Source organism: Pseudorca crassidens, chromosome 16 (assembly GCF_039906515.1).
Source record: "Pseudorca crassidens isolate mPseCra1 chromosome 16, mPseCra1.hap1, whole genome shotgun sequence".
Taxonomy (NCBI): Eukaryota; Metazoa; Chordata; class Mammalia; order Artiodactyla; family Delphinidae; genus Pseudorca; species Pseudorca crassidens.
This window is the reverse complement of record NC_090311.1, coordinates 48,515,672-48,532,029: the sequence shown is the minus strand read 5'-3', so window position 1 is coordinate 48,532,029 and position 16,358 is coordinate 48,515,672. Positions and strand designations below refer to the sequence as shown.

The 16,358-nt window shown below is 57.5% G+C and overlaps 1 protein-coding gene across 2 annotated transcripts; it reads left to right on the top strand.

The window, feature by feature from the left end:
- Positions 1–6,008: 6,008 nt before the first annotated feature.
- Positions 6,009–15,900, top strand: OPN4 (opsin 4). 2 transcript variants are annotated; one of them, XM_067708913.1, is made up of 11 exons: positions 6,009–6,152; positions 7,378–7,523; positions 8,083–8,118; positions 8,595–8,728; positions 9,050–9,253; positions 9,910–10,081; positions 10,524–10,688; positions 11,609–11,716; positions 12,571–12,751; positions 13,883–14,026; positions 15,862–15,900. In XM_067708913.1, the coding sequence occupies exons 1-11, from the start codon at positions 6,009–6,011 to the stop codon at positions 15,898–15,900; spliced, it is 1,473 nt and encodes a 490-aa protein (XP_067565014.1). The 2 variants fall into 2 exon arrangements, with proteins under 2 accessions (XP_067565014.1, XP_067565015.1); XM_067708914.1 differs by lacking the exon at positions 8,083–8,118.
- Positions 15,901–16,358: the final 458 nt, after the last annotated feature.

Here is a 16,358-nt window from a genome sequence, read left to right as displayed (position 1 = left end):
CGTATGCGTAGAATATAGATGAAGCAGGCACTGGTCGGGCACTGGTCGGGCAGGGGATGGATGGAGAGCAAGAGAACAGCCATCTTGAGTGGCCTGACCATACAGAGAGTTTGCAAAGCAGCAGCAACGTGCAGAGCAGACAGAGCAGAGAGCCAAGGTGGGTGGGAGGGCCAGGGCGGGGCCACCTGTGAATCCAGGTGTGTGCATGGATGGACTGGCATAAAGATGTGAGTCCGTGCCTACCACTCTGTGTTAGGCAGCGTTTTAAAAAATCCCAATGCCTAGACCCCACCCCAGGCCAGCTAACCCAGTCCCTAGAGTTGGGCTCCAGGTGTCACAATTTGTTAAACTCCCAAGTGACTCCAGTGTGCCTTGGGGGCTGGATGGGAAGGCAGAGGGCAGGGTAGCAAGCAGGAGGAGAGGAGAGAGGCCTCAAAGGCCTCCCAGATGTACATCTGTGTGCTGAGGGGGAGCTCAGCCTGGAGCCAGAACTGGCCCGAGTAGGGAAGAAAAGACAGGACAGAGTCTGTCTTGGGGCTCCCTGAAGGTTTCTGCCGAGTTTGACAACCCTAATGTGGAGGGTGCCAGCCATCACCAGCCACTAACTTTGGCTGCCTGAAAACTGCTAGCAGCTCCTGGAATTAGCTGGTCTTCCAAAAGGAGGGAACGAGCACCTTCCCTACCAATCCGGTCACCGCCCTGCAAATAACTAACTCCTGTGGCCCCTGAAGGTGGGGAAGCTGGGACCTCTGGATGCTGTGGGGCTGGCCGTGCTTGGCCATGAACTCCCATTCATGCCAGCTCACTTCCCCTCTCTGGGAAAAGGCTGTGGCCCACATACCTGCCTTACCTCCTGCTGCTCCTCTGCCCCCTCCCAGAGGGTCTGGGAGGGGCTCCCTCTGCCACAAAATGGCCCATGACAAGAGCTGCCTGGGCCCCCGAGGGAGAAGGGAAGGCCCCGTAACCACCCCCAGCCTCAGCAACCGGGCGAAAGACCTGGGGGCTGACACTGCCGAAGGCTGCGGTGATCCAGGCACTGTGCCAGGTGATTCAAGTTTCTTGTCAAATTTGATCATTGCCGCCAATGAGGCTGCCATTGCGATCTCCCTTTTATAGGTAAGAAAGGAGGCTCAGGGGGCAAGAGTCAGCCAAGGTCACGTGTTTCCACACGGTGATGCAGGCCGGCTGACCCCAGTGTCCTCTGGTGATGATGCAGACATTAGTGCTGTATAGAATTTGCCTCCCCCCCCAGGCAAGGCAGCCCCTGCGAGCCTCGGGGAGGCACGCTAGTGTGCTCTACGCACTTTCTTACGAATGAAGCAGTTTTCGTACCTCAATCTATGGGTGAGGAAACTAAGTCTCAGAGACGTTCTTTGTCACTTCCCAGACCCTCACGGCAGATAGGGGCAGCGCTGGGCTGGTGTGAGAGGGAATTCACAGTGTTTACAGCTTTGGAATTCTGCCGGCAAAACCGACATGCCTATAGTCACATCAAAAGACAAAGCCAATTCCACTGCAAGGTTTTCGTTCAGAAATCTTCCAGTGCCACTCATGCCATGTTCAGATAAACGAGGGCTTGTGGGGGGTCACTGGGAACAGACCCAGACACACATTATATGCTAGAATCCCTCTTCACTAAGAACATCTTTGTGTTTCGTGTAGATTTCCATTCTGTCCTATGTATCTTCTATACCTGTGCTCTCTGAGCAGTCAGAAATTGCTCTAGGATGTCATAAATCAAAGTGGGTACGTTCCTCCCTTCCTCTCTCCCTCAGACAAATGCTCCACTTCATGGGAAACTGCTAGAATATTTTAAAGAAGATATTCTAGATCCGCTAGAATATTTTAAAGAAGAAAATTGTTTCTCCTGCTGTTCCAGCATATCGCCAAGAGGTCAGAAAAAGTATATAGTAATTCCTAGGGTAGATGGAGCCTCTCTGTGTGCCCCAGTCAGAGTGCTCTGTGTGCCAACTAGGAAATGTCAAAGGCACTAAGGAATGAATTTCATGTTTTTTTAAAATTGAGATACAATTGGCACATAACATTATATTATTCTCAAGTACACGACATAGTTCAGTATTTGTATAAATATTGCAGAATGATCACCACAATAAATCTAGTTAACATCCATCACCACACCTAGTTACAGAAACGTTTTTCTTGTGATGAGAACTTTTAAGATCTAGTTTCTTAGCGACTTCCAAATATACAACTATCAACTATCAACTATGCTGAACACTACATCTTAGGAAGTCGTTATTTTATAACTGGAAGTTTGTATTTTTCAACTGCCTTCACCACGTCGCTCACTCTAAATTTCATTTTTTTTGTTTGTTTGTTTTTTGCGGTACGCGGGCCTCTCACTGCTGTGGCCTCTCCCGCTGCGGAGCACAGGCTCCGGACGTGCAGGCTCAGCGGCCATGGCTCACAGGCCCAGCCGCTCCGCGGCATGTGGGATCTTCCCGGACCGGGGCATGAACCCGTGTCCCCTGCATCGGCAGGCGGACTCTCAACCACTGCGCCACCAGGGAAGCCCCTCTAAATTTCATTTTTTAAGTCCGGTAGCAAATTCTTGCTTTTGGTGGGCTGCTGGGTGTGCCCAAGGTATGTGAAATACAAGATCGCCCACTTCATGGGTTGTTTTACACCAACATGCCCCTCTAGGGTATGTAATCAGTTCTCTACTTAAAAGTTTATTCTTTTGGCCTTACTCATGTTTTCCTCGACTTTTTGTTTTCTAAGTCCTCTCTCACACCTATTAACTGGCCCTGACCCCCTCAACAGAAGCCTCCAGCTAAGGGGTGGAGGGAGGAAGAGGCCCCTTTCTGAAGGGTGACTATGACTTAGCAAGCTCGCCCGGGACAGCCTCTGTGACGGATGCCAGCCCAGGGCATGGCACACTGTTGTAGTCGTTTGATGAATGCACGGTACTTGGATGGGTATGAAGTTGAAGACCACCAGGCTGGGCTCACTGAAATGACACACATGGACCAGTAGGAATGGCATAGGGGACAGCTCTAAGCGCCTGGGTCAGGACCCTAGGCCAGGAGTGTGAACACCAAGCGGTGTCAAGCCCAGGAGTCAGCCACAGAATACAGTGCCACAGTGCTGTGTAGACTCTGCCCCATGACTCTCCCCCTGCCTTCCCCCCTTTGGCTAGCATAGGCTGCGTAGGAGAGAACTCAGTGGGAGCACCCCAGAAGGGGAGTAAGGGGGGAAAGAGAAACAGAGAGAGAGAGGCTGGCCACAGAGACGTTAACAGGACCACTGGGTCAATAGGCTCCCGATGGGCACGCGTGCACTGGGTCCATTGGCTGGCTCCCGATGGGCACGCGCGCACTGGGTCAATAGGCTGGCTGCCGATGGGCACGCATGCACCGGGTCCATTGGCTCCCGATGGGCACGCGTGCACCGGGTCCATTGGCTGGCTCCCGATGGGCACGCGTGCACCGGGTCCATTGGCTCCCGATGGGCACGCGTGCACCGGGTCCATTGGCCCCCGATGGGCACGCGTGCACCGGGTCCATTGGCTGGCTCCCGATGGGCACGTGTGCACCGGGTCAATTGGCTCCCGATGGGCACGCGTGCACTTGATTGGGGAGGGAGGGAATGGGTGGCACTTCTAAGTCCAGGGCAGGTAAAAGGGCAGAGCTACACCTGCTGCTATACGATGTAAGGCAGCAGAAAAGCAAGGATTTTCTCAGTTTCTGCTTTTATGGTCCCTCCCTCAGGCCACAGGAAGAAGGAAGGGCCCTATCCTGAGAGGGTTTGCCTAGAACCCAGCAGGATCCAGGTGAGGGAGGGTCCAGGTGAGCTGCTGGCCAGGTGCCTACAGGAACACATTCACTGAGACATTTAATATTCCCCTGGCAACAGCTCCAGGGAGTTTCCCAGGAGTCTCTGGGTAACCAGATAGCCCCGGCCAGCCCCAGGTTGAGGAAATTGATCCCCAGGAGTGGACAGGATGGGAATGGCATTACTGTGCTGCCTGCTAGGCCATGCTGGAGGGCAGAAAGATCGCCTCCCTCCCCAGATGCTGGGTGCTACCACCAGACAACAGAAATGCAGGGCCCGGGGGCTTTTCTTACAAGGACTTTCACGACTTCTCTGCAAAGGACAGGAATTCTGGGGCTCAGGAAACCTGTATGTAAAGTCGGCATTGGGGGTCTGTGGACAGTGTCATGAGGCTGGTTGATCACAGTCCCTCAACAAGTGTGGTTACATACCTGCTGAGGGCCCACTGATCTAACATCAAACATCATACCCCTGCCTCCCGAGCCCCCCCACCGTGCAGATGCCCAGGCCTTCTACATCACCCCAGGGCAGCTTTCGGGCCTCTCCCTTCCTGTGCCCCTAGTACTCCCCTGTGGGTGAGGGACCTGGAAAGCTTTTCCCAACTCCAGCCACGCCAGCAAAGCGTGAAGAGCAGACAGTGAGTCAGTGCAGAGCTGTGGGCGAGGGCTCCGGGTACCACAAGGCACACTGGACATTTTCGGATCTCCCTGGCATGGCGAGTGGGATGGTGTGGGGAATGGGTGTGATCACCTGTAAACTCCTAGACCAGGCTGAGCAGAAGGGTGGCTCACGCTGGTCCAAGGGAGCTATGGAGACTGGCCAGGCAGAGAGCTGGTACCACTGCCCACCCAGGGCATAGGACATTTCTCCATGAGCAGCCCCTGGGGTGGGGTGAGAAAATTAAAGAGCGAGAACATCCACAGGTGAAGTGGGAGGGCTGACCTCCTGGCCAGTAGTGGGAGTGGAGGGGACCCACACTGTCTACTGGCAACAGTGGCAGGCGGGAGTGGTGTGGAGGAATGACGCATGTGGGCTCCGTAACCCTTCCCTGCTCTGCTCTCTGTCAGAGGGAACCACATCTCTCAAGCCACCTACCTCTGGTTTCCAGGTAGGTTTGGCCATTGCAAGGCACCTGAGAAGGACAGGAGATCAGGAGAGTGGTGGGTGTTCATACCTGCTTTCTGCTCACTGTGACACTTCTGCCAGCAGTCGCATCCCCACTCAGCCTCCCGCTCGCACCTGTGAGCGCCCTCTCTCTGTGACACCCTGCTGTGCAGCCCCAGCCCCTGGAATCCCACCCTCCTCCTGCCGTCCTCCCCCAAGAGGTAGGCGTGGCCTGAGGGTCCCCTCCACCTCTCTGATACTCAACTCACGCCAGGCCTGCAGGCCTGGGTGAGCTCCCAGGTCTCTACCAGCTTTGTGGGTTTTTTTTTTTCTTTTTTTTCAATCTTTCAATTTCATTAAAAAGTTTATGATCAAAACCCAACAAACAAAGGATGCCTCGTGATCTGATCTCCCCCCGATTGTGCAATATCCTGGTGTATCCTCTTAGCTTCTGCATTTGTGACATGGGGAGACCAGCCTTGGTTCTCGATGGGATGGTCGTGAAGGTGTGATGGGTTATGTGGGCAGACACGAAGGGAGGGCGCCCTGTGGAAAGGCTGAGGGGGGGGGTCTTGGGGGCAGCAGAGGCTGTTCTTGATGAGCTCAGGGAAGAAAGAGAGCCTGGCCAGAGGGGAGGACAAAGTGCAAGGGCCGGAGACTGGCAATCTCTTCTGAAATATACACATACATACGCATTCACATGGACACACACTCTCATACTCACACACACACATGCACACTCACTCGCCCACACATTCACACATACGTGCTGCCATCATCAGGGACCTGTGTCAGAGGGAGCTGAGGCACCGAGCAATCGGGCATGTACACCCCCAGCTCCACTACTTAAAGGTGGGGACAGACCCTGTGACTGTGAGTCGCCATAACTGTGACACTCTCTCCTTTGTGCTGTGCTGGACACAGAGCAGCCACCAGCCCCAAGAACAGCTCCAGGCTGGGTCTACGCCGGACACAGGAGCAGGCAGCCGGTGGACCGTGAAGGGGTGCTGAGGATGGAGGAACGTTGGGAGGCTGGGCACAGCTAATATCCTGAGCTCCCCGTGCCCTTGACTTCTCTGTGGGCTTGAGAAGGGCCACCGCACATCAGGATGAACTCTCCTTCGGGGACCAGAGCCCCACTGGACCCGGCCCAGGAATCCAACGGCATAGCCACCCCAGCTTCCCGCAGCAGGTGGGACAGCTCCTGGAGCAGCACTTCCAGCCTGGACCACCCTCCGCCCGTCAGCCCCACGGTAAGCCTGGGGCGAGCGTGTGCACGCAGAGCCTCCCTCCCGCTCCCTGGTGCTCTTCCTAGGGGCACACGGGGGCTTTGACAAGGTTCCACAGCTCTGCTGTGGGACCTTGGGCATGTTACTGAACTTCTCTGAGCCTGTCCTATGCGAAGAGATCAATAGAGGGGAGTGTGGCAAGTTTTCCTTCCTTGTGGAAAGCCTCCAAGGGACAAAAAGGCCAGCCCTGTGGGACAAAGGGCTGGAATGGCACGTCCATTTCTTTCTGAGCGTAGTAGGATGCCCCCTAGAGCCCTCCAGAGAGGAAGGCCTGCCCTGGGCCTCTGGGTTTGTCCCAGCCCAGAGCGAGGTATTTGGTGCCTGCTGTCGCTTCCATCATCCTAGCCAGGGCCCAGGGCCATACCCCAGCAACCCCACCGTTAACTGGGGAGGGACGAGGGCACACTCAAGACCATGGGATGCTGGCCTAGGTTCTGGACAGGATGGGAAGGCTCCAGTAGCTACAGGAGCCAGGGCAGGACAGAAATTAAACCACTCCCTTCCCTGGCAAGGAGCTGGGGTGGGAGGAGTCTTTAAAGCCTTTTGTACTGGCCTCATAGGAGCAGGACCTCCCTACAGTGACCTAGGAGGCCTGAATTTTCTTTTTAAAAGACTATTCTTTTTCTCACTCTCACACCAGGTGTCAAAGTCAGCCCTACCCAGTTATATAGTGGGAGAGTACAACCTCCTTCTCTGAGGCTGGGAAGGATGTGGGACTCCTGAGAAGAGGGGCTCCACCTCACTCTACCTCCCCAGAGTGAAAGGGGACTGGAATACCATTGCTGACTGTCTCGGGCACTTGGGATGGGGCCCATACAGAGGAGAGGAACGCACCCAGGAGATGGCTCTGCCTTCTCCCCAAGGAAAGATAAAGTCACTCCAGCCATGTCCCTGCTTGCCAAACATGTGTCTGTCTGTCCTACCAGCCTCCAAAGGTGATCTGAGCACACTTCTAGAAGACTTTTGCATCTGGGCCATGGTATAGGAGCTTGGGCTCCACTTTAGGAGACCGGTGTTTCCATTCCAGCTCAGCCACTTGCTAGCTGTGTGGACAAACGGCTTTGCCGCTCTGAGCCTGCCCGCCTGCAGCGTTTTTTACCTGCCCCATTGGGAACCCTAACTCTTCTTCTCAGGACTATTTGAAGGTGATGGAGTCATGGGATGCCCTTGTTTCTCTGTCTCTTCACAGGCAGCCAGGGCTCAGGCTGCTGCCTGGGCCCCCTTTCCCACGGTCGATGTTCCGGACTCCGCCCACTATGCCCTGGGCACGGTGATCCTGCTGGTGGGGCTCACAGGGATGCTGGGAAATCTGACGGTCATCTATACCTTCTGCAGGTGCCTGGTTGGCAGGATGGGGGCCTGGGCACTGAGGGCAGCCAGCCATGCAGAGACAGGGCAGAACACAGGGTGGAAATTCTGGTGCCAGCTCTGCCAGGGCACTGTTGAGTCTGGGTGGGAAGGCCAGGGCCAATGGTCTCAGGCTCAGGCCTCCATCTTCAAACCTAGGAAAAGGGCCCAAATGTAATCCAGGGCAGCTTGAATGGCACGTTTAATTGGGCCCCAGGCACACCGTCTGTGTAGGGTGTGTGTCCCTATGACACACACGTCTCTGCCTATTCTGCCCTGCTCTCGGCTCACCTCCAACACCTGTCCCAGTGGGCACCTTCCCTCTGCCTCAAAGAGCAGCCCTGGTACCAGGATCCTGAGTCCTCAAGCCCTTCAGCAACCAGCCCTGGCCACCACCCTTGGCTTCCTTCCCTACCTGCCCCACTCACCGCCTGAATGGCTGAGACGGGCACGTGGAGAAGTAAACTCCTGGCTCTACCATCTATTAGCTGAAACGACTTGAGCAGTGGACTTCTTTGAGTCCACTTTTCTTGTCTGCAAAATGAAGTTGTGATTTACTTCATGGAGTCAATGTGATGATTAAGTAGGTTTTTATATGTGCGGTGCCCAGCAAACGAGTGAATCCTGGCTGTGTCACTTACTGAGTCTTGTGACCGCAAGCCACTTCACAGGTGGGAGCTCAGGGTTCTTATCTGCAACATGAAATGGGGTGAGGGGGTAGATGTGAAGACGGATGATTATGGGAGATGAGGTTTGTGAAAGTACCTGGCCTGTGGGCACCATCGTCAACTCCTCTCGCCTTTGCCAGCCCCGAAGGTGAGGACTGCAGGAACACTGGAGAAGGGGAACAGGAGAGACATGAGTTGCTGCCTTGAAGGGTTTCACTTCTTAGCCCACAATGCCAGGCCCCAGAGCTGTTCGGCTGGTACTTGCCGGGCAGCGGGATGGGCCTGTGGGCCAGCAGCTCGTGCCTGTGTGCAAGCATACACGTGTGTGCACGTGTGTTTGAGGGAAGCTCCCCAGCAGAAGCGCCTCCTGACAGTTTCTGACCCCTCACAGGAGCAGAGGCCTCAGGACTCCCGCCAACATGTTCATCATCAACCTCGCAGTCAGCGACTTCCTCATGTCCTTCACCCAGGCCCCCGTCTTCTTCGTCAGCAGCGTCTATAAGCAGTGGCTCTTTGGAGAGACAGGTAGACACTTGGGACTCCCTTTTGCTGGAGGGAGGAGGAGGGTTGGGACAGGGGATGTCCACAGTGGAGAGTGGCCCAGATGAGAAGGCCATGTGCTCTTCCTGGGCAAAGACTGGGTAGTCACCCTCAGTCTCATGAGTTAGCAAGAGGTTTCCGTGAGCCTCTGTCAGATGCATGTAGGCGGTGTGGAGAGGAACCAGGCCTGCTTTCCTTGAGAGGCGAGCGTATGAGCTGAGTACAGGCAATCCACAGACCCTCCTTCCCCTGGGGTATCTGATGGGCTCCCTGCCAAGGACTGAGGTCAGGCAGCTGTGCCCACAGGCTGTGAGTTCTATGCCTTCTGTGGGGCTGTCTTTGGCATCACCTCCATGATTACCCTGACGGCCATCGCCCTGGACCGCTACCTGGTGATCACACGCCCACTGGCCACCGTCGGGATGGTGTCCAAGAGGCGGGCGGCGCTTGTCCTGCTGGGCGTCTGGCTCTATGCCCTGGCTTGGAGTCTGCCGCCCTTCTTTGGCTGGAGTAAGTGGGCTCAGGGAATCAGGGGAAGGGAAGGTAGGCTGGGAGGGGTACGTTCAAGGGGCAGGTAGGTGGACTTGGGTTGACCAGCTGGCAGGAGGGGCCGAGGGACTGCTTAAGTCTCAGAGCAAATGGACATTCAGGGGGCATGGCTAGCAGCAGGGGGAACTGAGGCTGTACCGTCAACCATCAGAGGATAACCTGGGCTCCCATCCCCAGATACAGAGGGGAAGACCACGTGGTTCCTGGCTGGCGGGAAGTGACAGGTGCATCTGATGCTGAGTTTGCAATGAGTCAGACAGGCAGGAGTTGGGGTGTGAGGCCTCAGCAGGTAGGAGGGTCAGCAGCAAGGCACCCGCCCTTCTGAGGCAGGACCAGGAAGCTGGCTGAAGTCTTGGGGGAGTAAGACCCTGGGGTTATGGTGAGGTCTCTCTTCCAAACTGGCAAGATTGGGCAGCAGTGGACTTTGCCAGCTGTCTCCTGCTAGAACCAGCTTGGAAAGCTCCCCTCCACGTGCCCCGGCTTCCTCACTCCACTGGGCAGGGCCGGGGCCGGGGCCAGTGTCTGAGAAGCTCAGACCCCACATCCAAAGCCCCCGCTGGATGAGGAGCCTAAGTCAGCGCCGCCCTGCAGGCTGAGCACCCGCCCCTGGTTCCCAGGTGCCTATGTGCCCGAGGGGCTGCTGACCTCTTGCTCCTGGGACTACGTGAGCTTCACGCCATCGGTCCGCGCCTACACCATGCTGCTCTTCTGCTTTGTGTTCTTCCTGCCCCTGCTCGTCATCATCTACTGCTACATCTTCATCTTCAAGGCCATCCGGGAGACGGGCCAGTAAGAGCTGGGCGTGAAGGAGGGGCTCCATGGGATGGGGGCTGTGCCCCTTGGCCAGGGCTGCCCGTGACTCACATCTGTACCCACACCCCAGGGCACTCCCAGCCCCAGATGGGCAAAGACCAGCTCAGTACATGTGCTTATGGGATGGGGTGCCGAAAGGCCAGTACAACCTGGGTGCTTAGAAAAGTCTCAGGAGACACGGTCTTCTGAAACGTGGGCCTTCAGCCTTGGTCAGGGGGCATGGGGGAAAGAGAAGACACGACAGGTAGAAGTGCAGGGAGGCAGCTTAGGCTGGATATATTGGGGAACTTTCTGGGAGTCAGGGCTGCCTGCACTGGAAGGGATGGCCGGGTCCAAGAAGGCTCCCTGACAGCAGCCATGACCCTGGCACTCACTGCAACCCGAGTGGGCTCAGACCCAGACTCTGCATGCTTCCTAGAGCTCTCCAGACTTTCGGGGCCAGCGAGGGTGGTGGTGAGTGCCCCTGGCAACGGCAGCGTCTGCAGAACGAGTGGAAAATGGCCAAGATCGAGCTGTTGGTCATCCTTCTCTTCGTGTTCTCCTGGGCCCCCTACTCCACTGTAGCCCTGATGGGCTTTGCTGGGTGAGGGGCTGGGGCAGGGGCTGGAAGGGTGGGAGAAGGGTAAGGGGACCCTGGGGCAGCCTCTCCCTCCCCAGCCCAAGCCCAAGCCAGCCGTCCTCACACCCTAGGTCCAGCCTCACAGGCTTATTCTCCCCCTGCTATGAGATGCCCCACGGGAGCCAGGCCTGTCTCATTCCTGGAGGCACTAGGAGACATGCTGGGGGAGTTCTGGGCCACACTGGGTTTGGTTTGAGGGCCTGCAAGGGCTGCCAGGGCCTGCAAGATCCCTTGGGAATATGCAACTTTGCCTGAGGTTCTGGTTTCCTCTTCACCCAGACTGTGGGCACACAGCCAGGGTGCTACTCACCTCCCGCCCTCTAGTCCTTTGTGGCTAGAGTCTGCGGACTTTGCTACCTGCAGCAGCGTGGAGCCAGGCCAGACTTCAGGAGCACTTTGAGACCGTGAGAACTATGAGTCCTTGCAGGTGCTTGGGTATGAGACCTTCTCCTTGTGCAGGAACGGCCTGGGGCCCTCCTGTGCCGTCACTCTCAAGGAGCCAGGGTCGCAGCAGGCATCAGGGTTCAGCGGGGCATGGGGAGAGCTGGGCAGAGGTCCAGAGTCTTTGGGGGTGGGGAGGGTTTACTGCCAGCAGCACAGGCTCCAAGGGACAGTGGGACCTGGCGAAACCCCCAACCTGGCACATCTTCTCAGCACCCCTCCCTCCACTGCTCCCTGGGTTCCCACTCCCCTCAGATCAGGATTTTCCCTGGCATTGCAGTCCCTCCCCCAGGGATGACTTGGTCATGCTGGTTTGGACCAGGCTGGGCTGTGCCCTGGCAGGGCTTGGTTGGCCTATGGAGAAGGTTCCTGAGAGGGCCGGTGGGTTGTGGAGTCCCCAGGGAGGGCCAGCTGGCAGAGGGACCACAGCTTCTCTGTCCTAGGTATGCACATGTCCTGACGCCCTACATGAACTCGGTGCCCGCTGTCATCGCCAAGGCCTCTGCCATCTACAACCCCATCATTTATGCCATCACCCACCCCAAGTACAGGTGTGGCCCTCTGCCAGAACCCAGCCCCAGATACCCAGTCCCACCCTCATGGGCAGAGAGGGCCTGGGCCTATAAATGGGGGCAGAGGCCAGCCATCTTTCCTGTCCCTTGTGTACATGCATTGGGTGGGGAACTCTAGCAGCTGAGAGCGGCCAGTGACACCGGATGGGATCTGGAGCGGGTGTGACCCTCTCTGCTGTCCCAGCTTCCTAGGAGGCTCAGCTTGGAGGGACATCAGAGTTCCCTGGGCAGTGTCCAATACTAACTGGGATTTTCAGAGCTGAGGCCAAAAGGCAGCCAGGATGGCCGATCAGCAGTGCTGCTTGCTACAAAGAGAGGCCCCCAGACAGAGGCAGCCTGGAGAGATCACAGCAGGGAGAGCTCCACTGCACTTCGCGGGCCCCGGCAGAGGCCTGGGGCTTGTTCTGGCCCACAGTGCTCTCTGCTGACAGAATCCCAGCACAGCTGACCTCTTCCACGAGGGGGCCTTCAGTGCTTCCTTTTGCCTGGTGGTGTCAGTAACTCAGCACCCCGCTGAGGCCAGCTGTAGGCCTTAGCCCATCCAGCTCAGAGGCGGCTCAGGAGGGCTCTTGGTCCCCATTTGCAGAAATGTGGCTTAGGTCAGCCACTCGAGAACTGAAAGCAAGCATCTGGCTGAACCTGCCACCCTAAGGCTCTCCCTCCCTGCCCACGGACCCGGTGTCTGTCTGCCCATCCTCATAACCCCAATGTCTTTACGTCCCCAATTCCCCAGAGGCTCTTTGTCCACTCCCATTAGCCCGGTATCAGTCTATCCATCCACCCCCATCTCCTCAAGTCTGTCTGTCCAGCCCCCTAACCTGCTGTCCTTGCAGAATGGCCATCGCCCAGCACCTGCCCTGCCTTGGGGTGCTGCTGGGCGTGTCAGGCCAACGCACTGGCCTGTACACCAGCTACCGCTTCACCCACCGCTCCACACTGAGCAGCCAGGCCTCGGACCTCAGCTGGATCACTGGACGGAGGCGCCAGGTGTCCCTGGGCTCTGAGAGTGAGGTGGTAAGGAGGCTGGGCTCTCACTGACTGGCACCTCGCCATCCTTTCCTCTGGGCGGGGCTGCCTCTGAGACTCAGGGACCCTCAGGAACCTGGGACGCTGGCAGGAAGAGCCCCTCACCCCCCCCCACACGGCCTTCCCACACACCATCGTCCCTGCCAGACAGGGACACTGGGGTCAGAGAGGCAACATGTTGGCCCAAGGTCACCCAGCAGCAGGGCCAGGACAAAACATGGGTCTTCCAACTCCAGGCCACCTCTTTTCCATGCCAGCGCTATCCCAGGGCCTTAGAGCCTCAGACTGAAAAGACTAGCATTTCTGACCCTAGATGGGCCTCTAGAGAGACAGGCAGGAGCTAGCTCAGGACCCTTCATCCTCAGCATTAAGCGCCCTCCTCCTGGAGCTCACAGGATACGGTGGAAGGAGCACTGGCTCTGGAGTCGGGGGACCTATGTTCAAGCCTGAGTTCAAGTCCTTACTGTGTGAGTTTGTGCAGGTCACTCACCCTCTCTGAGCGTCTTTGTCCTCCTCTGAAAGGGAAAATCATCATGACCACATCTAAGACTAGATGGGGTGCCCATGGATGCTGACCCCACCACTGTGGTCAGCCATGCCAGCCCCTACTTGGGGCCTGGAGCTCTGATGCCCCCTGATGTCACCAGGAGAGTTCCCTATGACCTGAGCCCCTGTCCCCAGCTCCTCCATCATTGTGCCTACAGGGCCCACTCTGGGCCTCACCAAGTGCTTCCACTTACCTCCTCCCACTGCCCCCATCCCTGAGGGTCTCAGTGGAGGGGCTGAGGGAGGAGCTACCAGAGGACCCATCCCTGAACTAATGTAGTAAACATCAAGGAGTGAACCTTATCCATTAAGAGGGCCTAGATCCTCATGAAGACATACCCATCCTACATGCTTAAGAAAGCACACCAGCACACACACCCACACACACACATCCCAGCACATGCACGCACAGTTTGCAAGGGTTTGGTGACCAGCAACCCTGTAAACAGTATTGTGGGCTTCACCCCAGTGAATAAGTGTAGAGAGGACGGAGAAAGGCCTGGTCAGGGAGGGGGCAGAAGCAGGGATGCAGAATGTCCCCCTCACCTCACAGGGACTCTCCCACTCCCCCAGGGCTGGACAGACACGGAGGTAACAGCTGCTTGGGGGACTGCCCAGCAAATGAGCGGATGGTCCCCCTGCAGTCAGGGCCTGGAGGATGTGGAAGCCAAGGCCCCTCCCAAGTCCCAGGGACAGGAAGCAGAGGCTTCCGGAAAGGTAACTGGGCCCGGCACCTGCCAATCTATAAAAGGGCGGGGATAAGGAGCAAGTAGCCCAGAGAGCGGCCAGGAAAGGGGAGCAGGCCCAATGCCCTCTGGGAATCACCCCCTCCCTGCACCTCCCAGCTTTCCCTTGCTTACCTGGGGGTCCTGGGTGTCACCATGACTCCAAGGTGTTCTAAGCAGGCCTGAGTGTGACTGTGCCCGAGAGTGTCTGTGTGTGTCTGTGTGACCTTGACTGTGCACGTACACAGCAGGTGGTGGTGGCGCTACCGCACTACGATGAATGTACGTCATGTGTGTAAATGTGCGTGACCATGTGCCTGGCACACACATTCTGTCCCTGTGGCACCGTGGGGCATGGGATTGAGTGTGCCCCAATGTGTCTGCTCTAAGCTGTGCATGTGACCAAGTGTGGGTGGCACGTACCTCTCTGTGTTTGGAAACTGGGTGTACCTGGGGGCGTGGGGCTGCAATCGGTGGACGTGCTCACTGCGAATGCCCTGAGATTAGGGTATCGCCCAGAATACTTGTGGCTATTAAAAGAAGGCCAGCTGTCAGCCCAAGTGCCTATGGAACGGAATGTTGATGGTGATTAGAGAAGGCTGTATTCTGGAACGCTGGAAACGCCGTGCGCACAGGTCCTGAGGCTGCCCTGCCCCTCTGCTGACAGCTCCCCACCCTGCCCCTCCACTCACACCCACACCACACCCCCAGCTCCTGCCTTCCTTCCCCCAGGCTGCTCCCCTGCCTGTCCCAGAGAGGGGGAGCCCTGGGCTGCTCCCTGCAGTTGTGGGGCCCCTGCCTCTTCCAGCGTTCCCACCCCAGGGAGCACCACTCCCCAGGTGCCCCAGCCCTGAGCCTGGGAACTGTTCATGACCACAGAGACCAGGGCAGAGGCCGGGAGCGTCCCCCAGGCTGGCCGGGCAATGATGAAAGGCACTGTGCCTCTCCTGGAGAGAATACCGGGCTGGGGTGGGGCGCCGGGCAGAGAGGCACAGCACATCAGCCGTCACCTAACGCGTGTGATAAGCACTGCCAACGAGGTATCAGCACACAGGGTGCTGAGAGCAGAGGCAAGTCCCCAAGGGCTCCCAGGAAAGGTGGAGGTAAAGCAGGGATTGCCAGGCAGGATGGGGCCGAGGAGCGGGGATTGGGCGGTTCAGGCTGAGGAAACAGCCTGTACAAACATAGCAGGGTGTCCCGGGACAGAATGTCTCTCTGTGACCCCAGGGGCAGACAAGGGGCTCTGGGAGCTGGCGGTGGGGATGGAGGAGGGAAGGGGGCAGGAGGTGGTAGGAGCCATGGGGAGGCCCACTAGGTGCTGTCATGAGGGGTCTCCAGTCACGAGTCTGGGGGACAGGGAGCCCTTGGAGGGCTTCGCGGGGCACTGAGGGGCTTGGTCAACTTAGCAGATTAGCCGGGCCTCCCCGCAGTGGCTGCGGAAGGACAGGTTGAGTGGAATGGGCAGGCAGAGAGAAGATGGGAGGAAGTCGATAGGACAGGCAAGGAATGAGGCATTTAAGACCGCAGGGAGAGAGGAGACGCCGGAGCATGTGGAAGAGGACTACAGGGAAGGGGGGAATCAGATGGTGGGGGTGAGGAGAGCTCAATCCCAACCCCAGGAGTCCGAGAGCCTGGGGACATCCCAGAGGGACGGCCTGAAGGTGGCCTCGGACATCGCCTGGAGAAGGCCCAGCCCCCAGCCAGGACGAAACCTGGCCACACAATGCCCCTCTGTTACGCGGTGCCCCTAAACACAGAGGGTCCCTGGGAGACTACTCCCAGTGGGATACTCCTTGAGCTAAACAAATGTCTGCTGTTTGCTTTCAGACCAAAGGGCTGCTCCCCAGCCTGGACCCCAGGATGTAGGGTGCCCATCAGTTTGTCTTTCTGGGACATGCCCATGTCTCCTGGGACATGTCCAACCCCTTCACCTCCCTCTCACACACACACAGACCCAGGATTACCCTGTGGGCCTGCGGGCTTTGAAAGTGGCCCTGTCACCCAAGCTGTGCTGGATTTGCGGCCCTGTAACTGCAAAACTCCTGCTCTGCAAAGTGGTCTGCACCCACTTCTCAGCTCAAGAGCCTGTGCCCCAGGCTCAGCCTGAAGAGTGGGCACCTAGGCCCTCTCGCGGCCCGGAACACAGACCTTCGCTCGCTGGAACCCGTTACTCACCTCTGGCTTTCCCCCCAGAGTGCTGTTTCCACCGTGGACCACCCTCTTCTGCACATGTGCATTCTCGGGCACGCTCTCCTGTGTGTACTTATTTGCATGCGCACCAAGTGCACGAGTGCGCTCACTGCACCTGTGGATTGTTTCAAATC

What these genes read in the sequence shown, in the direction of transcription:
- OPN4 (XM_067708913.1), top strand. Translation starts at nt 6,009, where the DNA reads ATGAACTCTCCTTCGGGGACCAGAGCCCCACTGGACCCGGCCCAGGAA. An exon ending in GGAGTCAATGTGATGATTAA is followed by an intron (nt 8,119 to 8,594) that starts GTAGGTTTTTAT and finishes GACCCCTCACAG; the next exon opens with GAGCAGAGGCCTCAGGACTC. An exon ending in GCCCTGATGGGCTTTGCTGG is followed by an intron (nt 10,689 to 11,608) that starts GTGAGGGGCTGG and finishes TCTCTGTCCTAG; the next exon opens with GTATGCACATGTCCTGACGC.